At 37.9% G+C, this 25,232-nt stretch overlaps 1 protein-coding gene across 2 annotated transcripts; it reads left to right on the top strand.

The window, feature by feature from the left end:
- Positions 1-1,851: 1,851 nt before the first annotated feature.
- Positions 1,852-25,101, top strand: LOC100781794 (uncharacterized). 2 transcript variants are annotated; one of them, XM_003547776.5, is made up of 7 exons: positions 1,855-2,425; positions 3,530-3,684; positions 4,042-4,290; positions 23,274-23,408; positions 23,481-23,663; positions 23,756-23,917; positions 24,428-25,101. In XM_003547776.5, the coding sequence occupies exons 1-7, from the start codon at positions 2,071-2,073 to the stop codon at positions 24,845-24,847; spliced, it is 1,659 nt and encodes a 552-aa protein (XP_003547824.1). In that variant the 5' UTR covers positions 1,855-2,070; the 3' UTR covers positions 24,848-25,101. The 2 variants fall into 2 exon arrangements, with proteins under 2 accessions (XP_006599214.1, XP_003547824.1); XM_006599151.4 differs by lacking the exon at positions 4,042-4,290 and having other exon boundaries at positions 1,852-2,425.
- Positions 25,102-25,232: the final 131 nt, after the last annotated feature.

Raw genomic sequence — 25,232 nt, 5'->3', positions numbered from 1 at the left:
TAATATATATTTAGAAAGCATATCACTATATGATGTACCTATGTTTATAACTATGGTTAATTTACAAGTATTTTTCATAAAAACTTATTGTCTCTATTTATCTATCTATCTATTTCTCTCTCTACGTGTGTATATAAAGAGAGATAAAGTATCATATGAGAACGACCATCTTATGTGAGAATGAGAATGATTAATTTTAACTATTAGATTAAAATGAAATGTCAAGATTAAAACATTTCAAATTCAAATTAAAACTTCATTTAACGATAAAATCTTCGTAAGATTTACTAAATAGAACATCAAATATCTTAAATATTTAATCCATGATGTCCTAAAATATCTCAAACTCATCATCACACCACCGCCATCATCATGACCATTTCCACCATAACTACTATGGTCACCACTACAACCACCACTAAGATCATCAATCATTGTTGCCACAACTAACATGATGTACCTATGTTTATAACTATGGTTAATTTACAAGTATTTTTCATAAAAACTTATTGTCTCTATTTATCTATCTATCTATTTCCCTCTCTATGTGTGTATATAAAGAGAGAGAAAGTATCATATGAAAATAATCATCTTATGTGAGAATGAGAATGATTAATTTCAACCATTAGATTAAAATGAAAGGTCAAGATTAAAACATTTCAAATTCAAATTAAAACTTCATTTAACGATAAAATCTTCGTAAGATTTACTAAACAGAACATCAAATATTTTAAATATTTAATCCATGATGTCCTAAAATATCTCAAACTTATCTTCACACCACCCCATCGTCATGACCATTTCCACCATAACTACCATGGTCACCACTACAACCACCAACATGACTATTGTTGCCATCATCACCACTACCACTGCCACTATTGTGATCATCGTCATGACCACCGTCATCACCACCAGGTGGTAGTGATGACAGTGGTGACGACGGTGGTCATGACAGTGATCACAATAGTGGCAGTGGCGACAATGGTGGTAATTATGATAGCAATCTTGATGTAAATTAAATCTCTAAGATATTTAATTTTCTGTTTTGTAAATCTTATAGAAATTTTATGATTAAATGTAATTTTAACTATTGATACATACAAAATAATATTTATAAAATTAACAAATCAGAGTAACTTTAAATAATCAATTAAATGTCAATCAACATAATGATAAAAATTACTTATTTATTCTATAAAATAAAAAACTAAATATTTTGATTTAAAAATAAAAAAAATTAAAATCACAAATATAAAGTTATAAAATAAAAGTTAAATTACTCATTTGATCCTTATAGTTTCTTGATTCTTACATTTTTAGTCTTTATAGTTTGAAAATGGTTTTTTTAGTCCCTATCTAGTTTAAAAGTATTCTTTTTTAGTTATTATAATTTGTATTTTAATTCTCTTTTAGTCCCTATAGTTTGAAAGTGATATTTTTAGTCCCTATAATTTATATTTTAATTATCCTTTAGTTCTTACTAAAAAAATATATATAAAAATTATTAGCTACAAATTAGTTATAAATTATCAATTATTTTTTTATTATAAATTATTTTATAATAAATTAGTTACGAATTACTTGATAATATTTTTATAGTTAAATGTAATGATAATATTACTCATATTTTGATGGTAATGAATAAAAAGAAATTAAAATATAAAGTATATAGATTAAAAAGACAACTTTCAAACTATAGAAATTAAAAGAGAATTAGAAAACAAAATTATAAGGACTTAAAAAAATTATTTTTAAAATTAAAGAATTAAAATGTAAACTATAAAAACTAAAAAGACTACCTTAAAAAGTTTAAGAACAAAAAAGATAAGAATTTGAAACGACAAAAACCAAATTGGGTAATTTAACCTACAATAAATAACATTACATTTTAGCCTAAAAATTTATACAATTATAAACACCAAAATGACTAATTAAAAAAAAAAGGAGAAAAAAATCAGTATGCTTGGCGGAAACTGGATGGAAAAATCCAGTGAAAGTGGTAAACTTATGGGGACTGGGCATTTTGGTCGAAGTGCTGTGTAGAGGTTGGCCTTGAGTCTCTCAACAATGGCCTTGTTGCTACAAACGCATTACCCTCTCTCTCTACGCTCACCGCGTTGCCCTTATCTCTTCCCTAACCCTTATTATCATTCATTTCTCATTATCCCCACCAATCCCCTACCGCGATTCAATGCCGCCATTACATTCTCCGGTCACCGGACTCCGTCGCGCCCTTCGTCGGCGCCACCCGCAGCCTCCGCTTTCGATCGCCACGCGCGTCCGGCAACGCCCCTTCTCAAGGCTTTTGCCCGCGCCGCCGTCTCCGCCCTGCTGTTTCTCTGCTTCGGTGTTCGCATGTGCTTGGCCTCTTCGCCGCCGGCGCCGGCTCTGCCGACGGTTCAGGAGGAGCAAACTGTTCAAGGTTTCAAAGAAGCCTAACACACTCTATTCTTTGATATGTTATTGTTTGTCATATGTTTAATAATTATAGTTGAATTCGGTGGTTACTGGTGTGGTTTTTACTTTTTGTCACTAATTTTCGTAAGCGTTGAATTGTGTTTTTTCATTTTTAATTTCTCCTAATAATTACGAAAAATGTCTCTGTGATAGTATGATTTTGTATATTTTTGTAGTAATTCATCAAAATAAAAAATGGCATCCGAAAATATTTCGAAAAATAATAGATAAGGCTTTGATTCCTTGATGTTAGATGGAATTTATGTTTTTTAGGTGAAACTAGGATATCTGGGTATCTCCTAGCTGAGAGCTAGATGCTAATCGCTTGAGCCTTGAGGTACTGAGATGCATTTGAGTATCTAACTTTCCCAACATATGCTTTTCCATACACGTGAACCTGAGACTTGATCACATGTTTAAGGGGTGCAATTATCTGTCAATCATACTGCACCAATGCACCGTGTTGGTAGCCAGAATTATACTTTAACATGAATAAGGAGCAGTTTCACTTCCACCGAAACATTAATGCGAAATTTCTTCCCTTTAAGTTGGTGGTATTGCTAGGTTATGTATACAAAACTTTTGATAAGGATTACTTAATAAGTTTAATTGTTTGATTTTGATTGAAATTAAATCCAACAGAGTTTGCTTACGGAAGGGAAAAAAAAGATCTATTATTTCTTCAAAACAAATATGCTACCTCAGGAGGGACACAAGGAAGTAGAATGAAAATTGAACAAAAGATGGGGAGGGTTTTGTTTCTTAAATTTCTTCTTTCCTTGCTTCTATATTTTCATATTTTAATTCTGTCATTTACTTTACATTTTAAAATTTGTTTTAGCTGCCTCCCTTTCGTAAGGAAGTTGATGTTACAAAATTTATTACGGATCTCTGTAATTCTATCTGGTAATCAAATCTAAATAGCGCTGGCTACCTATCAGTTGTTTTGACTGTTTTAGCATAGTTTGAGAGAAGTCATACTCATAATGATATGCACTTACCTAGTTTATGCACGTATACATATATATAATTATCCATGATGTTGTGATTTGTGGTTTAATGGTCACAGATGATCATGATGGAATAAAACAAGATGACAAAGAAACTGTAGTAGATAAGGAATTAGAGGAAGCCTTTAATGCCTGGAAATCTAAAACATTTGCATTGACTGTTCCTCTGAAAGTTGTTGCTCTACGTGGCTCCATACCTCCTTCATGGATCAAGGTCTGTGACACATACTCCTTAACCTGTTTTCTGTGATTAATCAACATGTTCTATTATTGTTTGCACTGTATTTTCTCTTGGTGTTGGTTCCTGGGAATGGTCTTTCTGTATTCTTCCCAATCTGGATGTGCATTGTTTGCTCAAAAGTTCTCTGAAATCCTAATATCATGTCTTGTTATAAACTCTTTTCTAGCATCAATTAGCAGTTCATTTGGTGAGATTATGCTAGTTCATACTGTAGCTTCCTTTGAATCTCCCATGTCATTTCAAGCAACTTATGGCTGCTAAAATAATTTAATCTAGATTTGCAGTAACTTATTTTATAGTTTGTCATGCTAATTTATTCTTCATTTTTAGGACTTCATAAATTCTCAAGGGAGGAGAATGAAGTTTAACGTCAAGTATTATGCAAGTCTTGAGAACATCTTTTCTGACCTATCAATTCCCTTTACCAAAGGAAAAATTGGCCCAGCATCTGCTTTGGCGGCTGATATTGTTGGTATTGGTGATTCATGGGTCAAATTTGCTATTAACAAAGCTATAATTGAACCAATAAGAGATGTAGAAGATCAGGAATGGTTTAAAAGCTTAGATGACAAATGGAAGGTAACACTATATTTTGTATTTCTTCTCCTTTGAAATTGTCTCTCAAGATTGGCTGTATACTTCTTTTATAACAAAAACATTGATTTCTTGAACTTAGTTCAGCTTAAATTTGATGTGTCTGCATACTTCATTAAGCATATATGACATATGAATATCTTTGTTTTGAAAACCATATAGAGGCAAACCAAGACATCATAGTTGTCTGAGGGCTTCTGTGTGCGCACCTGGGTATGTGACATACTTGTATGCATGCTCATATATATCTGCATACTTCTATGCTTGTGCTAAACTGATAGAACTTGTATCACAGTAGATTTTTTATGAGTTCCTACATACCTTATTTTAAGAGAGAGACTGTTAGGTCAGGAACTACACAAATTGAAAGTGGGCCTGAGACTGTGAATGGCCCAAGAGTCTTGGAAGTTTACAATAGAAGGGATAAGGGTGTAATGAAAAAAGGGGAGAGTTGGTTAGGAAAATTTAACAAAAAAGGATGCACAATACTACCACAGAGAAGTGTTGTTGGGATGAAGTTATACGGGATTTTAGGGAAAAAAGGGAAGTTTTGACATTGAGGGGTTGTGGTGGTTATGGTGGTTATGGTGAGGTAATCACTCTTGTAAGAGCTTAGTCCTTTGAGGGTAGCTTTCATAGCTACTTTTGGGGTTATTCCTGTGTATTCTGTTGCTCCATTCAACCAAGAGTTCTTTTTTCCATTTGAATTCAATGAAATTCAGTGGCTTTTCTATCTTAATTTAATCATATCTTTCTTCCATTTAATTATCTAACAGGGTGAGAGAGAGAGAGAGATCTTAACCGAAAGATTGTAACTCTAGACTCTAAAAGGGGGAGAAGGCTTTGTTCTTGCTGTTGTTTTCTTTCTTTTGTTTTTATAAATAAAATGTAATATTGGGATAAAAGGTGGAAACCTAAATGTGAACTAGGGTTAAGAGAAAATACTTGAAGTTCTAAGGAAGTATAAAAGTGAAATAGAGTATAGGTAATCTTGGTGAGAGAAGTACCACTATTATCTGTAGTTCTATACATATTAACTGCTATTTGTCTGAACCTCAATAGCCCATGATATTTTGTGATAGCAACCTGAATGTTAATCGTGAACTCTTGCTTACATGGTACAGTGCCACTGCCATCACTACACCAGCTTTTTATTACAAAAACTAAATTTACTGAAAGAACACATTAGAAAAATAGATTAACTTTGCTGCTGAAGATTATAACAAAGCATCATAGTGAAAACCTAATATCTATATCACTCAATATTTTGAATCTTGGATAGTGGCTGTAGCGGTCTGCCCGAAAACCGCTATAGCGGGATAGAGGATAGCCGTATAGTCGCTATTCTGAAATTTTTTATACAGTCTATAGTTTATATAATGTATAATATATACATATAAATTCTCAAAAATGATAAAAGATTACTCAAAATTCATGACATTCATAATTAACAATAAAAAGTCATAGGTGTCTTAAATAAAACATACTAGCAAAGTACTTCATACCCAATTTCTGACTCTTTCTCAGTGCCACTGAATGCTGCCTATATGGTTGCAACTTCACCAGAGCCAAATCTCCAATTTCCAACTGACAATCTCTTCTCTTCTTATTTGCATTGTGTTTCATATAATTCTGGGCCTTTAAAAGATTAGTTTTCAACTGTTGAAGTAAATTATCTCTATTAATCAATGAGTCCTGCACAGCGGCTGGATCTTTAGGGTCAGATTCATAAGGAATAACTGATGGTGGATCACGTCCAAAAACAGCCTTGAAGGGAGGCATTCCAATGCTATGAGCCTATGATGAAACAAAGTGTTATACCAAAATTGAGCCCATGGAAGCATATCAACCCATGCTTTAGGATAATAAAATACAAAGCATCTCAAATACATTTCTAAAGTCTTGTTCAAAACCTCAGTTTGGCCATCTGATTGAGGATGGTAGACAGAACTCATAGCCAATATAGTTCCCTGTGCTTTGAACAACTGCTGCCAAAATGAATTGATAAAAATACTATCTCTATCAGAGACTATTGTTTTTGGAAACCCATGCATCTTGACAATATTAGAAATGAATGCATTTACAACAGATTTGCTATTAAAAGCAGCCTTCAGTGGTATAAAATGAGCAAATTTTGAAAGTCTATCCACCACAACAAAAATAGTAGCATAACCACGGGAAGGAGGTAGATTACTGATGAAATCCATAGCAATGTCTTCCCAAAATATCTGTGGAATGGGTAAAGGTTGTAATAAACCAGCTGGTAAAGCTTGTTCAACTTTAGCTTGCTGGCAAATAATACATTGCCTCACAAAGTCTCTTATATCTTGCTGCATTTTTGGCCAGTAAAATTGCTTGCAAATTCGTGAAACTGACTTTGTAACTCCCTCATGACCCCCAATTTTAGAGGCATGAAACTCCTGCATAATTTGTTCTTTTAGTTCTTTATTGGAAGGAATCATCATTCTACCCTTCCAAAACAACAACCCATCTTTCACTGCATACTCAGTGCCTTGTACAGTACCTTCCATGCATTGTTTGTAAATTGCAGCTAAAGAATTATCCTCTTGTAACAAAGCTGATACTTGATTCATCCAAACACCTACAGCTTCTAACCAAGCCATCAAAAAGCTTCTTGATAAAGCATTAGCAGGTAGATTTTCTCTACCAGGCTTATATTGAATGACAAAATCATATCCCAGAAATTTGGGAAGCCACTGTTGTTGTTCAGGAGTTTGCAATCGTTGCTCTAACAGTTCTTTCAAACTCTTTTGATCAGTTCGAATAATGAACTTATGGCCCAATAAATAATGCCTGAATTTTGCCAAAGCTTCAGTGATTGCATGAAATTCCCTAATATAAGCCGACTGTTTTTGCATCCTAGATGACAGTTTTTTTGAAAAATAAGCTATAGGATTTCAGCTTGGCTTAAAACTGCCCCAATTCCAGTCCCCGAGGCATCAGTTTCCAATACAAACGGCTCTTAAAAATTAGGGATAGCTAAAACTGGAGCTGAAGTCATCACTTCCTTCAACTTATTAATTGCAGTAGTGGCACTAACAGACCACTTAAAAGAGTCCTTTTTTAAAAGATCTGTTAAAGGTGCTGCTATAGATGCATAACCTTTCACAAACCTCCTATAATAACCTGTTAAGCCCCAAAACCCTCTCAATTGCTTAAGAGATGTAGGTAATGGCCAATCTAACTTTTTTGTTTCCATTACTAAGCAGCTCCTGATAACGTATGACCCAAGTAATCAATTTCTCTAACTCCAAATGCACATTTAGAGAATCTAGCAAATAGCTGGTGGTGCTTCAATGTGTTCAACACAAATTCCAAATGAGATAAATGGTCTTTCCAAGAAGAACTGAATATAAGGACGTCATCAAAGAAGACTAACACAAATCTCCTTAATGCTCCTTTGAAAATGTCATTCATCAAACTCTGAAAGGTTGCTGGTGCATAGGTTAAACCGAATGGCATAACCAACCATTCATAATGACCATGATGAGTTCTAAAAGCTGTTTAGCATCTGTCCTCCGGATTAAGAAGGATCTGATTATAATTAGACCTCAAGTCTAACTTGGAGAAGAAAACCGCTCCATATAATTCATCAATCAATTCATCAACAGTTGGAATTGGAAATGTGTCTTTGACAATTATAGCATTTAATGCTTTATAATCCGTGCAAACTCTCCATGAGTCATCTTTCTTTTTGACCAAAATAATTGGAGATGAAAAGGGGCTTTTGCTTGGTTGGATAGTTCCTTCTTCCAACATACCATTTACTAATTTTTCAATTTCCTCCTTTTGACTGTGAGGATACCTGTAAGGATTAACCTTAACAGGTTGAGAGCCTTCAATCAATGTAATAGAATGGTCATGAGATCTTGGAGGAGGTAATGATGTAGGAGTATCAAAAACAGTACTATAAGAGTGCAGCAGCAAGGCTAATTCTGGTTACATATCTGTAGGTAACTCATTGAATTGAATTGGGCTCAATTAATTGCATAGTAAAAATCTCAGCAACTGCATCAGTTTGCAACATTCTTCTGATATGATGTAAGTGGGCTGTGCCTGGGGTTAAGTCTGTGTCTCCTTGTAAAGTGGTGAATCTACCATCCTGCATAAACTTCAATTGTAATTTATCGTAATCTGCAATATGAGGGCCAATTGTTTTCAACCAACTAGCTCCCAATATAAGATCAACTCCTGAAACAGGTAATAAAAACACAGGTAATTGGAACTTAGCATTCTGAGCCTTGATTGCTAGCTTGCTAACCATGCCCCAGCATCCATGTAATTGCCATTCTCGACCATAACCTTAAAAAAAGGTGCTGGCTCAATAGGCAACTTAAGAAATTTCGCAACTCGTGGTTGTAAAAAATTGTCTGAACTGCCTCCATCAACCAAAACCTTAACTGGAAGCTTCCCAATATAGGCCATAAACCTTATCGTGCTGACACCCATACCACCTTTTAAAGCATTAAGTGATAAATGGTGGTCTTCAATAACCACATTAGAGCTGTCAGCCATACCATCAAATTTGTCTTCACTATCATGAAACTCCAATTCAGCATCATTAGTCTCAGATTGCAACAACAAAAGTTGCCTATTAGGACACTTATGATTGAATGAAAACTTCTCATCACAAAAATAGCATAAACCTTTCTCCCTTCGGCTTATTTTTTTAACATTGTTATTTCGAATAGGAGGAACATTTGGAGTAGGAAGTAATGGAGGTAAATTATTTTTAATGGGATATTTCTGGGCAGTATTTTGAGTATTATGATTATTTGAAGCAGATAAGGTGGAATATCTAGGTGTAAAAGGGGTAGAACAAGGACTGGGCACTGAAACATATTTCTCCTCATACAATTTTGCTAAGGAAACCGCATGATGCAATCCTACCCCCCAAGGGTATTGGATAAAAGACTCCAAGAGGATTGGACTAGAGCTGCTAAAGAAGGTCCTAGGGTTCTCATGAACCTAAGGGTAGATTTTTTGAGCCCATGAGCCAAGGTTGGGTCCACTCTTCTTTGTAAATATTAGAATATGTTTTTCCTTCTTTTTGGGCTTGTATTTTGGCCATTCTAGTAGTATAGAGTTTTAGCCTTGTATTTCAGGGCATTTTGAGTAGTCTTTGTAGTAAGGACTTTTTTTGTATTTTCATGTATTTTGGCATGGGGTGTGCTTAGCTGTTAGGGGGTGTGTACCTAATCTCTAGCTTTTCATCTCAAGGAGGTGAGCTTAGCTATTAGAGAGGTGTGTGTAGCTAAGCTCTAGCTTCTCTAAGAATTTTCTAAATGAAGCTTCTCAAGGAGGTGAGTTTAGTTATTAGAGGGGTGTATGTAGCTAAGCTTTAGCTTCTCAAGGAAGCTTCTCAAAGAAGCTTCTCAAGAAAGTTTCTCAAGAAAGTTTCTCAAGGAAATTTCTCAAGAAAGCTACCTAGGCTATAAATAAAAACATGTGTAACACTTGTTGTAACTTTGATGAATGAGAGTCTTGTGAGACACAACTCAAAGTTTAACTTCTCTCCCTCTTCTCTTCCTTCAATTTCGTGCTCTCCCCTCTCTATTTCTCTCTCTTTCTTTTCCTCCATTGAAGCATCCTCTCTAAGCTTCTTATCTAAGGCACATTCTTGGTGGCGAAACTCCTTCTTCCATGGCTTATCCCCTAGTGGATGACGCCTCCTCTCACCTCTTCTCCTCTTCTGTTGCATCTCCATGGTGGAAAATCACCATTGAAGGATCTCATTGAAGCTCAAAGATCCAGTCTCCATAGAAGCTTCACAAGCAAGCTTCCATCACCGCACACAACAAATCAGCAGGAGCTTGAGCAACTACATCTCTATGGATGTCTTTGTTCAATCCACTAATAAAACAATTAAGCAACGCCTCAGGAGTCAAACCTTCAGAGCGATGAGCTAACCCCATAAACTTCAGATAATAATCAGCAACGGTACCAACTTGTTAAAGTTTGAATAACTCAGCCATAGGGCAACCAAATAGTGAGGGTTCAAATTGAGATTCCAATGCTCGTCGGAGCTCAGCCCACATATTAACCGTCTGTAACCGTTGAAGCATCTAGAACCAAGGTATCACATCCTTCTCAAAATGAATGGAAGCAATATCCACACGATCCTGATCAGGAGTGTGGTGATAATTGAAGAATTTCTCAGCCTTAAAAATCCACTCAATTATTGGTGATTGACCATCAAAATGGGGAAAACTCAATGAAATTTCCTTCACACCTATAGTAGATGAAATTGGAACTGAATGGATAACCGGAGTATTTGGAGTACCTCTGTTTGAGCTCGAACCACCAGTGTCCGCTGCTTGATTCTGAATCAATAGTTCTATGGATCTCTGCATCTGAACGAAACGATCTTGTAATTTCTGGTCCTTGGAACGTTGGTCGTCAGCGTTGCAACTTCTGATTGCAGTTGTTGAAGACGAGTGCGCTCGTTGTGCTCAGCCATAGATGACAATGAAAGCACCAATGAAACAATATAGTAATCTTGAAACAGAATTAGAGCAATTACAACGAAAATTTGAGAAGAAACATCCACATGGTTCTTAGATAGAAAAGGAAAGACAATTAAAGGTAAAGAGCAGCAATCACGATCTTCATTCAGCTAATGACGATCACCTGAGAATGAAGTACAAGAAGTTTTTAGAAATGGACAGTAGAGAAGATGAGCAGAAGGAATCAAGAAATATTGCAGAAGGGGATCAAAGAGAAAATACACCTTTCACATTCCCCAAAGTGTGTAGCCTCACAACCTTATATTCTCTCTCCTTGTGCGTGTGCTTTTCCTGACTTCCATGCTATGCGAATCTGCTGCCATGTGTACCTCCTTGCTAACAGAATTGCGAGCCCAAATTCCTCCCTCCATTTCACATGTTACGCACATTTATAGACCGTTAGATTCACCTCATCCACACCCATATGATGCACTGTCTCCACTAGATTTTTTGTTCCTTCTTTCTCCCTCTTCCTCCTCCGTTCTTTTCTTCAACCTGCACCAGTAAAAAACATGATGTCACTCATTGGAGGCGATTCCTGCGGGCGGCGACCATCCCTCCCGTTTTTTTTCTCCCTCTCCGCATCAATTTCAACCGTATTTTCCTTCTTCCATCTCTCACAATGTTGTTTCCTGGTCCCAATTAAATCCTACACCCTGATTCTAATTTAATAAAAAACGAAGCCAAACAAAATAGATCACACAAAAATTTGAAGAAGTTTCTAAAATTGACATGAAAGCAAGGAATAATGATTCCCTTTGCGCGCTGCAGGTAGAGCTGGGCATGCAGGTAAGCCCGTCCCACGAAGTCCACCTTGCAAAGCCGGCATTCCTAACGGGCTTGTTTTTTTCGAGCCCACACCCACCCTGCATTTGACAAAAAAATTAAAATACGAATTAGAAAATTAAATTTTAAAACATAAAATTTGGCCCATTTTAAAAACTATGAGTTGTCTAATAAAAAAATATATTTTCCCAAAATGGTAACATAATTTGCATCTTAAGCCACCTAAAAAACATTTTTCTACATTATGTTTACTTAATCTGAGGGCGAGCCCTGGTGCAGCAGTAAAGTTGTGCCTTGGTGACTTGTTGGTCATGGGTTCGAATCCGGAAACAGCCTCTTTGCATATGCAAGGGTAAGGCTGCGTACAATATCCCTCCCTCATACCTTCGCATAGCGAAGAGCCTCTGGGCAATGGGGTACGCTAGTATGTTTACTTAATCTATAATTCTATACTAAATAAAAATATTATATCACCATCCACCAACCATTGAACCATATAAGAAAGTACTTAAATTGTATACTTTTTTTTTTACTGTTTACACCCTTATTTATTAGTATTAGATTTTTTAGATTAAAATGCAAAAAGCCCGTGGGGCCCATGGATAAAACCCATTTAACCCACGGGTTAAGCAGGCTGAGCTAAAAAGCCCTCAATTTAAACAGGCTCAAAATATCAAGGCCCATATACCGTGAGGGTTGGGGGTTTTGCAGGTGGCCCACGGGCCCAAGTTCGTTTGCCCAGCTCTAGCTGCAGGCAATGATTTGGAGGCCATCAGTTGGAGGATCAATGAAGTTCGTTGATGCGAGCTAAGAGGACTCTTAACTCCTTCAAAACAAAGTCAATGAGTGTGTCTCAGACCTTGTCTTATTTCTTGCAAATCTTTTGCCAATTCTTAATGTTACTTGCACGCATTTTTTATTTAATTAATTTTACATTTTGTGATAGAATTTAGAGAATAGAAAACTGAGTTTATCATTGATCTGAAAATGATTAGACAGATTACAATCAACTGTGTCATCTCCATATACAGAGAGATTTAACTGTAAACTAACTCTAACAGTTACTAACTAAGTAGAGTTAGTAACTGCAACTACCTGACAGCTGGTAACAGCTCACTGACAGAACTAACACTAAGTAAAAATAAATACAGTGGAATAAGAATACTCTAACTCTAATACCCCCCGCCGCCCCCCCTCCCCCCTCCCCTCCCCAACGAGCTCATGGTGGGTGAGACCGAGAAGAATTGGAGGGATCACACAGTGTGAGTTTGGCCCTGAACACTTCAAAATTGCTTGGGAGACAAAGCTTTGGTGAGACTATCTGCATACTGACTAGTAACAGGAACATAAACTACCTGAAGTAGTTTATTGAGAACCATTTCTCTCACAAAAAATTGGTCTAGCTCCATGTGCTTTGTACAAGCATGAAGGACTGGGTTATGAGCCCGAGACACAGTGCTGGTGTTGTCACAATGAATGACTGGGAGTTGGTGAGGAACAACAAGTTCAAAAAGAAGGGATTGAAGCCAGGATACTTTAGCAGTAACTAAGGCTAAGCTTCTATATTCGGCCTCTGTGCTCAAGCGGGCAACAACTGTCTGCTTCTTTGACCACCAGGATATTAGGACCAAAGTAGACACAGCCACCAGAAGTGGACCTCCTGTCATCAGGGTCAGAGGCCCAATCTGCATCACAAAATGCATTGATGGAGAAAGATGCAGAAGCTGGCTTTAGATGAAGACCCCATGTAAGAGTACCCTTAGGATGCCTTAGTATCCTTTTAACAGCAACCCAGTGATCTTCAAGAGGCTCCTTCATGAACTGACAGAGTTTATTCACAAAAAAGCTAATTTCTGGTCTAGTTATAGTTGCATACTGAAGTGCACCTACAACAGATCTGTACATATAGGCATCAGTGAGTGGATCAGACCCACTTTTAGTTTTTTTTTTTTTTTTTTGATCAGCAAAGATAAATTATATTTATATAAAAACTAGAAGTACCAGAGGTACTGATTACAGAGTTAGTCACCATAAAAATGGTTCCACAGCCAGACAGCATAAGTCTGATTGGGAACCAAAATATGGAAAGCAAAGTATACTTGTATTGATCCCTACTCCCTAATGAAACCCTACTGCTGCAAAAAATGATGTCTGAAATTACTAGACCATTGATTAAAATGTAATGTAAAGTCCTTCTCCAAATTATGGAGCCAAGTCCACATTAAGAAAGTCGCATCTTCAACCAATTTGATTCCATCAAAGGTCGCTCCTGAGAACAGAATTTTATTTCGAAGTTGCCAAGTGGACCAAGTGATAGCCAGCCACCAATATTGCCACCTCCTATTCCTACTACTTGCATCCTGCAAAAAGGAGTATTGCATGAATAGGTGCTTTGTACTCAATGGCAAAGCACCTTTAAGATTTATCCACGACATTGAGTCCCACCATAAAGGTTGGATCTTACTGCAATGGATAAAAAGGTGAGATGCATCCTCCTCTACCCTTCTACAAAAGGGACAGGTCATATCCAAAATCTGTACTTGTCTATCCCTCAAGTTTGATTTTGTAGGTAACCTATCCCTGAGAAGTCTCCATGCAGAAACTGCTACCTTACTTGGAATCCTAATTTTCCATAACACCTCAAAACATTCCTCTATACTCTCCACTGCTGCCTCCTCCAATAAAACTTCATAAGCACTTTGAGTGGAATAAATGCCCGACTGATCTGTTACCCATTCCCAACTATCAGCTCCGTGATGGTGAATAGATTGGCCTTCAACTTCAGAGAGGAAAGTAATGGCCAGGTCAATTTCACTATCAAATAGCGATCTTCTCCAGCTAAAACGCCACTCCCATGTTGAATTTATGTGCTCCCCCATTTGACCAATGAGCTGCTGTTGTTGAGACGAAATTAAGTATAACCTAGGATACTTTTCAGCTAAAGATTGTTCATTGCAAATCCATCTATCTTCCCAGAATTTTACCTTATCCCCTGCTTCTACCTTCCATTTAAGTTGCTGTTGTAGGCTTATACCATAGGGAGAGTGCTGAATGGCTCTTTTTAAGTCCCTCCACCAGATTGATTGCATGTTGACACTGCCCTCTTCAGTTAAGCCCCTCCATCCTCCATATTTGGCCTCCAGAATTGCAACCCATAAAGACCCTTGGTGCTGCATAAGGTTCCACATCCATTTACCGAGAAGGGCCAAATTAAAAGTCTCTATATCTTTGATACCTAGACCCCCTTTGTGTTTAGGTAAACACACTTTCTCCCACGATATCCAAGCAATCTTCTTGCTGTCAAGACCTCCTCCCCAAAGAAATTTTCGCTGTAACTTGATTAATTTGCTGATGACTGTTTGTGGTACCCTGAAAAATGAAAAGTAATAGATAGGAATAGAAGTAAGTACTGATTGAATAAGTGCTACTCTCCCCCCAAACGAGATAAATCTCTGTTGCCACCTAGCTAGCCTTCTCTCACATTTTTGAATAATTGGTTCCCACATATGAGCTCGTCTCGGATTAGCCCCGATAGGTATGCCAAGATAGACAAATGGAAGAACCAGCTGTCTGCAATTCAAATACCTAGCTGCCATTTGCTTCCATTGGTCATTCATTCCAAAAGCACCGAAGCTACTCTTAGCGAAGTTGATTTTTAGACCAGAAACCAGTTCAAAAGTTCTTAAGATAGCTTTAATAGCTTTCAAATTATCCATAGAAGTCTCCCCAAAAAAGATAGTGTCATCCGCATATTGCAATAGGCGAATGGACACCTCGCTGTCTCCAATATTGAAACCTTTGTACAGATTAGCCTCCACGGCTGTCCTCATCAGGCCATTCAAAGCTTCAGCAACCACATTGAACAAAAAAGGAGCTAGAGGGTCTCCTTGTCTAAGACCCCTTTGGGGTATGAATTCCGATGTGGGGCTACCGTTTATCAAGACTGAAATTGAAGCAGATTTCAAGCATCCCTCCATCCAACTTATCCATTTAGAATTAAATCCTGATCTGTTCAGCATATAAAACAGAAAATCCCATGACACCGAATCATAAGCCTTCTCAAAGTCGACTTTGAAGATGCAGCAGCTTTTGGTGCTCCTTTTAGCTTCATCAATCACTTCGTTTGCTATAAGTACACTTTGTAGTAAGTGTCTTCCTTCAATGAACGCGGATTGCGTTTCATTGATGATAGTAGGCAGCACTTTCTTCAATCTCTTAGCCAATAGCTTTGCCACGATCTTATACATACAACCTATAAGAGATATAGGTCTGTAGTCATTCAAAAATTGCGGGTCAGCCACCTTCGGGATTAAGGCTAGGAAGGATGCGTTGCATCCCCTAGGAAAAGCACTATTGACATGAAATTCATCTAGAAACCGTAGGATGTCAGGTTTGATCAGCTGCCAAAACCTCTTAATGAATTTAAAATTAAGACCATCAGGCCCCGGGCTCTTATCACTACCACAATCCCAAACTGCCATCCTCACTTCCTCCTCCGAAAAAGGTGCTACTAGCAAGCTGTTCTGCTGTTGGTTGATGGTCTGAAAATGAATGCCATCCAATTTGGGCCTATGAAGATCTGGTTCACTGAATCTCTGTGAAAAATATGCCTTAGCTTCCTCCTTCACTTTATGAGGTTCAGCTGTCCAAGCACCATCCACTAGGACCCCTTTTATAGAATTTCTACTTCGATTTGCATTTATTATCATATGAAAAAATCTGGAGTTGCAATCTCCCTCCTTAATCCACCTTGATCTTGATTTTTGTCTCAAGATAGACTCATGAGCTTGGGCTGCTGTCCAAAGCTCTTCCTGCAGCTGCTTTCTTTTCTGAATTTCATGTTGGGATAGTTCTCTTTGGCTTGTGTCCTCCTCTAACTTATTTAGTTCAGATTCAATCTTTTTTACCCTTGTAAAAGTATCTCCGAACTGATCTCTATTCCACCTCTTCAAGCTGTTCTTTAAGTTCTTAATCTTCTCTTTAAGAATAAAACCACCCCACCCTGGTTGCTGATATGATGTCCAGCTGTGATAGACTGTTTCCTTGAAGGATCTATCAAGAAGCCAAAAGTCCAAAATCCGAAAAGGTTTGGGACCCCAGTCAATCTCATTAGAACGAAGAACAATGGGACAATGGTCCGAAAAATTTCTTGCAAGAGTAACTTGTGTGCTGTTAGGCCACCTGTCAAGCCACTCATGAGAGACAAGAAACCTATCAAGTCTGCTTCTAGAGGTGCCATTCGGTCTATACCAGGTAAAACTTCTACCAAGCCACGGAACCTCCACAACCTCCAATTCCTGTATCCATTCATTAAACTCTCTAGAGGAGCTGTCCTCAGCCGAGGTCTGTGCAGATGTATACCTTTCATCAGGTCTTCTAATGGAATTAAAGTCCCCCAGTATACACCATAACCCCCCAACCATTGACTGTCTCAACTGCTTTACTGTGTCCCACAGGCTTCTTTTACTATTTATATCACATGGTGAATAAATAGACACAATGGTGACTATCTGAGCTTCCTGTACCCATTCCCCCACCATTAAAATAAAGCCAGGACCACTAATTTTCCTCTGCAATTTAAAAGAATTTTCTCCCCACAAGCAAAGAATGCCACCTGCTGAATTTGTGGCAGGCAACAATTCCCAGACTACTTCCACATGTCCCCATAATGCCTGACACATTGCTTTATCCACCATCTCTTTCTTTGTCTCTTGAAGACAAATCATGTCCACCCCCTCCTGCTTTACCAATCTCCTTATTGCACCCCATTTCACACCCCTCCCAAGGCCTCTTACATTATAAGAGATTATTTTCATTGATGGCTGTTGCAGACACCCTTCTAGTTGCTTCTGCCCTGTCCCTCTCCTCCATATTTTGAAACTTTTGAATAACTGATTCCTTGCTCCCCTCTCCTGTGAGGCCCAATTGTTTGGCCATGCTCCACATCTGAAGTGCATCAGGATTAAATGTTTTGTCAGAGTCACTGGTTGCCTCCATGTTACCATTGTAAACCTGCAGCTGGAATGGAGTTTCCAGTTTGTCGTTGTATGGTTCCTTATGAAGTGAAGAAAGCTGTGTGTTTGGAGGTTGTGAGAGTCTCTTATGTGCTTCATCACCAGAGCCCAATGGAATTAAGCCCAAGGTTATTTTCTTCTTGCACCTACGTTGTCGGGAGTATACTTGGCAACTAGTTGCACCTCCGCCTGTTAATGGGTTCAGGCCCAACTTAGATCTTTTGTCACTGGGGGTAGAATTGGAATTCTGGTCCGTTAAAATTGCCCGTGCTTCTGTATCAACAATAAAGGCCTCCACCTCCTTATATCCTCCTGTGCCCCGTGTCATGAGGCTATCGTTGATCCTCTCCACGTCAGCCCCTACTGCAATATCCATCTTTTGACCCGTTTCCAATCCACTGGACTCACCCTGAGCTTCATTACCAACTTGGTGATAACTCTGTAAAGTATCATCTGTGTTAGGCACTGGTTCCCACTTCATAGCCCTCCTTTTTGCACTATCTTCTGGGTTATAGGTGACCGTAGCCTGCATAAAATTCGAATTTGGTCCATGCGTGTTTACCCACTGGTTTCCGCTATCGACCCGATGGTTGTTCACATTGTCCAAAGGGTAACCGTTATCGCTTGGACCGTTGGATGCAGTGGGAGACTGCTGGTCTTCAGCTCCGACATCATTCTCCGCGACGGCGCCAGGAGACGCGATATGTAATTCCGAAGCTGAATATTCCCCCCCGGGTGGCGATCTTCTGTTGGAGACTTCTTAGAAATAGGCTTCCTACCAAGGTCAACCTCCTAAGAAGAAGTGTCAGTATTCAGGAAGACACCTGTTCCTTATGTGGCTGTGTGCAAGAGGATGTGGGTCATTTGCTCTTCAATTGTAAAATGACAAATGGTCTGTGGTGGGAATCTATGAGATGGGTTCGGGTAGTAGGTCCCCTTTCCATTAACCCAATTCACCATTTGTACCAATTCTGCGAAGGGTTCGGATCAAATGTGAATTACAGCTCAAGATGTGGGTGGTGGATAGCCTTAACTAATTCTATATGGCAGCATAGGAATCAATTGATTTTCCAAGGAAAACCTTTTGATCCCTATAAAGTCATGGACCATGCTATTTTCTTAGCTTGGTCATGGTTAAAGGCTTATGATAAAGATTTCAGTATTAACTTCCATTACTGGTCTTCTAATATATCTACTTTTCTTGCCTAGATGGGTTTGGGTCTGAATGTTTTCTGTTGAGTATGTGTGTTATTTTGGAGGGTAGCACTCTGGTGCCTTGTATTTCTACTATTTGGTACCTCTGGTACTGTTTTACCTATTAATGATATATATATTTTCTGCCTTCCAAAAAAAAAAACATAAACTAGCATGTAGATTGTTGATGGCCCCCATGGAGTAGACAAACAAAGAGGCATCACACTTGCTGGGTTATGAGCCAGAGACACAGTGCTGACCTTGAGTCTATCAAACCAAGCTCTAGGCCTGTTTAAGACCTTAGATGGCCTTGTTAAGCTTGCAGACCATAGATTTGGTGAATGAGGTTGCTGCATGTACACCTCCTCTTCCAAAATCCCATTAAGAAAAACATTATTTACATCACACTGTTGAGGTGGCCAGCCATAAGTGACAGCTAGGGTGAGAAGCAATCTCACTGTTATTGGCTTTATCACAGGTGAGAATGTTTCTGTATAGTCAGTTTCCATACTGCTGATGGAATCCTTTGGCCACTAATCTGGCTTTGTATTTACTGACTGTACCATCAAGATTCTCTTTAATTCTGAAAACCCATTTACAACCAATGGGAACTCTGTTAGGAGGCAGAGAAACAAGAGTCCAAGTACTGTTGTTGATGAGGGCATCATACTCAGCTTTCATGGCAGCTAACCATATGAGGTCAGTCAAGGCTTGCTTAGTAGACTTAGTTTCCATATGAGCAAGAAGAAGAGTAGGATGAATTCTAGGCTGAACAATTCCAGACTTTGACCTAGTTTGCATTGGATGTGTGTTTTGAGCAATGGGTTGAATAACAGCTTGTTCTGGTTGAGAAACTTGTAGATCAGAATTTGATGAAGATTAATTAGTAGAAGCAATAGAAGTTGTGTACAGGATGAATCTCACTAGGAAAAGTACGAGAAGATTGGCTGGCGGAGGATGAGACAGAATTTTGGTAAGGAGATTGACTAGACTGAGAATGTACATGTGTGGGTTGTTGATTGGAGAGTTATCAACCATAGAATGGGTGCTTGTTGTTGAGGAACGGACACAGTAGGTATAGTGGTGGTGGGAAATTGAGTCTCTAAAGAGTGTGAGGAAGGAGAGGAAAATAAACTAGGATAGGGAAATTTTGACTCATTAGACACAACATCTTTGTGGGCAGGTGAATATCTTTGAAAAATACACTTGAGACCTAAATTGAAGTTTATTTTTGTTGTATGGTCTTACGAGTGGAAAACGAGCACACCCAAACACCCTTAGAAAATGAAAATCTGGTTTCTGTTTATACAGTTTAACAAATGGCATATCAAAGTTAAGAGAAGAAGTAGGGAGTCTATTGATAAGAAAGACACTGGTTAGGAAGGCATGATCCCAATAGGTAAGAAGAAGAGCTTGGGCCAAGAGAGTGAGTCCAAGCTCAACTATGTGTCTATGTTTTCTCTCAACCACACCATTTTGGTGATGGGTACGAGGACAAATCACCCTATGAATGATCCCTAACTGCTGTAAAAAGGAAGTAAAGGGTCTGAACTCTTCCCCCCCCCCCCCAGTCTGTTTGAACAGCTTTTATAGGAAGACCAAACTGTTTCTCAACCATTGCTTGAAACTGTTTGAAAATATTCAGTGTTTCAGATTTTGCTTTAAGCAGAAAAATTCAGGTACACCTAGTGTAGGCATTGTTAGATCGAGTGACCTCAGAATAATTAAGAAGGAGGGGTTGAATTAATTATTCCTAAACCTTTACCAATTAAAAATTACTCTTTTAAGGCTTTTACTTTTGTTGTTAAGAGAATATGGAGTAAAAGAGAAACTTAACAGAAAGTAAAAACAAAAATTAAATGCACAGCGGAAAGTAAAAGAGTAGGGAAGAAGGAAACAAACACACAAGAGTTTTTATACTGGTTCGGCAACAACCCGTGCCTACCTCCAGTCCCCAAGCGACCTGCGGTCCTTGAGATTTCTTTCAACCTTGTAAAAATCCTTTTACAAGCAAAGATCCACAAGGGATGTACCCTCCCTTGTTCTCTTTGAAACCCTAGTGGATGTACCCTCCACTAGAATTGATCCACAAGAGATGTACCCTCTCTTTTCTCATTCAAACCCAAGTAGATGTACCCTCTACTTGTACCACAAAGGATGTACCTTCCAATGTGTTAAGACAAAAATCTCAGGCTGTTAAACCTTTGATACTTTGTGAATGGGGATACAAAAGAATTCTCAGGCGGTTAAACTTTTGAACGCTTTTGTATTAGGGAATGGGAAGAATCAAAAGAATTCTCATACTGTTTCGTTTTGAATTCTTTGACAAGGGAGAAGGGAAATACAAAAGAATTCAGGCGGTTAGTCCTTTGTTCTTTTGGAAAAGGGAGAAGAGAGATACAAAAAGAATTCAGGCGATTAGTCCTTGGCGAATTCTTTTTGGCAAAGGGAGAAGAGAATGAAAAGATGAATAGCACAAGTTTTCAAGGTTTGGAAAACCAAAAAACTTCAGAAAGCTTTTGGTACAAAGAAGAAGAAGAAGTTCAAAGAGATTCAGGGCTTGTAAAAGATTGATTGAATAAGTGTACAAGATTGTTGTTTTGAAAGATTGATTGAAAATGCAAAACAAAGCCTTGCTTTTATAGACTCTTCATGTCTGGCCAAGAAGGCCATTCGGAAGACTTATAACTTTTAGAAGAACTTAAAACCCATTTGAAAAAGTCAAAACCTTTTTGAAGAGTTACATCTTTAGATTTTTCAGAAACAAACACTGGTAATCGATTACCAAATAAGTGTAATCGATTACACAAAGCTTTTGAGTGAAACAATGTGACTCTTCACATTTAAATTTGAATTTCAACATTCAAGGACACTGGTAATCGATTACGAAAACATTGTAATCGATTACAGCCTTTTGAAAATATTTGGAACGTTGTAAATTCAGTTTGAAAACTTTTTCAAACTCATTTTGCTACTGGTAATCGATTACAACACTATGGTAATCGATTACCAGAGAGTAAAAACTCTTTGGTAAAGGTTTTGTCAAAAACTCATGTGCTATTCAAAGTTTTGAAAATTTTTTTTAATACTTATCTTGATTGAGTCTTTTTTTCATTCTTGAATCTTGATCTTGATTCTTGATTGTAGGCTTTCTTCTTGAGTCTTGAATTCTTCTTGATTCTTGAACTCTTGACTTTTTCTTGATTCACTTGAGATGTTCTTTGATTCACTTGAGTTGTTCTTTGATTCACTTGAGTTGTTCTTTGATCTTTTGAACTTTTTGTTCATCACCTTTGTCATCATCTTTTGTTGTCATCATTGTTATCATCAAAACACCTTTGAATCATTTTGATTCATCATGAAGCTTTGCTTCCACAGGCATCAACAAAAGTAACAGTAGTTATCCAGTAGATGAAACAAAGGGAGCTGGTTCCCAAAGATCACTAAAAATGAGTTCAAGGGGTTGGTTGTAAGTGGTGTTAGAAGAGGGAGAGTGTAGTCTGTGTGCTTTACCAAGACAACATGAGCAACAGAAATGAAGCTCACTTTTATTGATAAATGGAATCTTACAAAGTTGCATTACAAGTTTTTGAACAGCAGCCCTAGGATGGCCTAGCCTAGAGTGCCAAGTGCTTGAAGCAATGGAATTTACAGAGGCAGAAGAATGAGGTAAACTAGAACTAGGCGTAAGAGATCTTGTCTTGACATTGAAGCAAGGACAAACCATCAGAACTGACATTTCCTTTGAGAAGTATCTCATTGGATCCCTGAGATTTAACCAAACAAACATTAGCATGGAATTCAAAAAACACAGAATTATCTTCTGCAGACTGACTTACACTTAGCTGATTTTTAGAGATATTAGTGACATGAAACAGTTTGTGAAGGATAAGAGTAACATTAGGATTGAATGGAGATAAAAATGAAGATGAGCCAAACTGTTTGAACAGCTTTGATAGGAAGACCAAACTGTTTCTCAACCATTGCTTGAAACTGTTTGAAAATATTCAGCGTTTCAGATTTTGCTTTAAGCAGAAAAATCCAGGTACACCTAGTGTAGGCATCAACAAAAGTAACAGTAGTTACACAGTAGATGAAACAAAGGGAGCTTGTCCCCAAAGATCACTAAAAATGAGTTCAAGGGGTTGATTGTAACATCTCCTTTATTTGTGGTGCATTTGCCTGGGCTTATAGTGTATACAATGTTAAGTTGGTTATTATCCTTTTTGGATTGTCTCTCTTGATAGCATATGTCATGCAGAGCACAGGCACTTGTATCTAGGCTTTTGGTTTCTATCAAGACTACATATGTTTCATAATGGAACTAGTGGTCTGTGGTCTTAATATGTAAACTTTGTAAGCTTGTACCTCTGGTACTCAATTAATATATTATCTATTTTTGCTGAGCAAAAAAAAAAATATGTCATGCTCTCTAACAAAGTTCCAGGTATACCTACGCAGGAACCGTGAGGGAGAAATGGATCCTAAAGGTGATATATGGGCTGCCCCATATCGATGGGGCTGCATGGTAATAGCATACAAGACAAATAAATTCCAAAAGCATAAATTGGCTCCGGTAGAGGTAAGTTGCTTTCAATAAACACTGTAAAACTCTTGTAGTGTGTTTATGAGAGTATGTCAACTGAAATTGCAGGACTGGGCAGATCTGTGGCGGCCCGATCTTGCAGGGAGGATTTCAATGGTTGATTCTCCCCGAGAAGTTATTGGAGCAGTTTTGAAGTATATGGGGGCTTCCTACAATACAAATGACATCAACATGGAAGTTAATGGTGGGAGAGATGCTGTTAAACATAATTTGGCTTTGCTTGCAAAACAGGTATTGTTACTTGATAATCTCTCAACTGATGCTGTTGTTTTTTAATTCCAAACAATAATTTAAGTTGCTATTCATTTGATATGTATTTGTAGGTTCGACTGTTTGATAGTTCAAACTATTTAAAAGCTTTTGGAGTTGGAGACGTGTGGGTAGCTGTTGGATGGAGTAGTGATATTATTCCTGCTGCTAAGCGCATGTCTAATGTCGCTGTTGTTGTTCCAAAGTCCGGAGCGAGTTTATGGGCAGATCTTTGGGTATTACTCTTACTGTTGAGTGTTATCTTGCTTTTTAAGGTTTGATATCTGTTCGATTAATGGCATTAAGAAATTATTTCGTAGAATGATTTAAAATGGTATCTGGAAACTGGCACTGGCACCCTAGTAATACTGCAATAGAAAATTTTATATAAACTATTAAAATGGGATTCAGATACACCTATTTATTGATGGTTTCAATCTTTGGGTATCACTCTTACTGTTGAGTGTTATCTTGCTTTTTAAGGTTTGATATCTGTTCGATTAATGGCCTTAAGAAATTATTACGTAGAATGATTTAAAATGGTATCTGGAAACTGGTAGTGGCACCCTAGTAATACTGCAATAGAAGATTTTATATAAAATATTCAAATGGGATTCAGATACACCTATTTATTGATGGTTGCGTTCAATTTACAAATAAATTACTTGAAAATTTATTTCCTTAGACACTAGGCATTATTGACTTTCTTCTGGCCTCCCTTTTCACCTTTGTTTTTGTTTTCCCAGGCAATTCCTGCTGCCTCTAGGATTCAAACAAATCGGATTGGTGGACGCATCAGGGGACCATCACCATTAATCCATCAATGGATAGAGTTTTGTCTGCAATCTGCAAGAGCACTCCCTTTTAAGCAGGAGGTGATCCCAGGTGCCTCTCCCTCTCATCTTCAAGGTCATTCGGCCAATGTGCCCGTGGAGTTAACCAAGGGTGGGCCGAGGCTAAATGGCAACCTAGTTGATGGAGCACCTCCACCAGACATCTTAGAAAAGTGTGAGTTTCTAGAGCCATTATCTAATTCAACATTGTCAGATTACCACTGGTTGCTTACCTCTATCCAGGAACCTGGCCATGGATTGATACACAAAATGTATCAGAATATCATATCAGTGGCTAAATTTTCTGGGTGGTTTAATTCAAAGCTTACTTGAGTCACTGTGCTGTGGAATACATATCAAGGATCCGTGGCTAATAGTTTGAATGACTAGAAACTTGAAAAGTTTGCTGATGTAGTTTAACACTTGTGAAGGTCCATTTTCTGTATTACAAGGTTAAGAGAAGAGGCTGCGTTCAAGCCACAACAATGCGATCTGCATGTAAGCTGTGTTGGTTCTGCCCTCCGTATGGCTAAAAGTAACGATTTTTTCTGTAAATTCATATGATAAAGGCTATTTACGTACAAGTACAACAAGATTATTCAATTTTTTAAAGGTTAGAGCTCGTCTTTTTGAAGGAAATTATTAGTACAAATCAACATTAAGAGACTGTTTGATTCAAAGGAGGAAAGGGGAGGGGATTTAAGGCAGGGAAAGGAAA

The sequence above is a fragment of the Glycine max genome, chromosome 16, assembly GCF_000004515.6.
Source record: "Glycine max cultivar Williams 82 chromosome 16, Glycine_max_v4.0, whole genome shotgun sequence".
Classification (NCBI taxonomy): Eukaryota; Viridiplantae; Streptophyta; class Magnoliopsida; order Fabales; family Fabaceae; genus Glycine; species Glycine max.
This window is presented reverse-complemented; position numbering and strand designations above follow the sequence as displayed.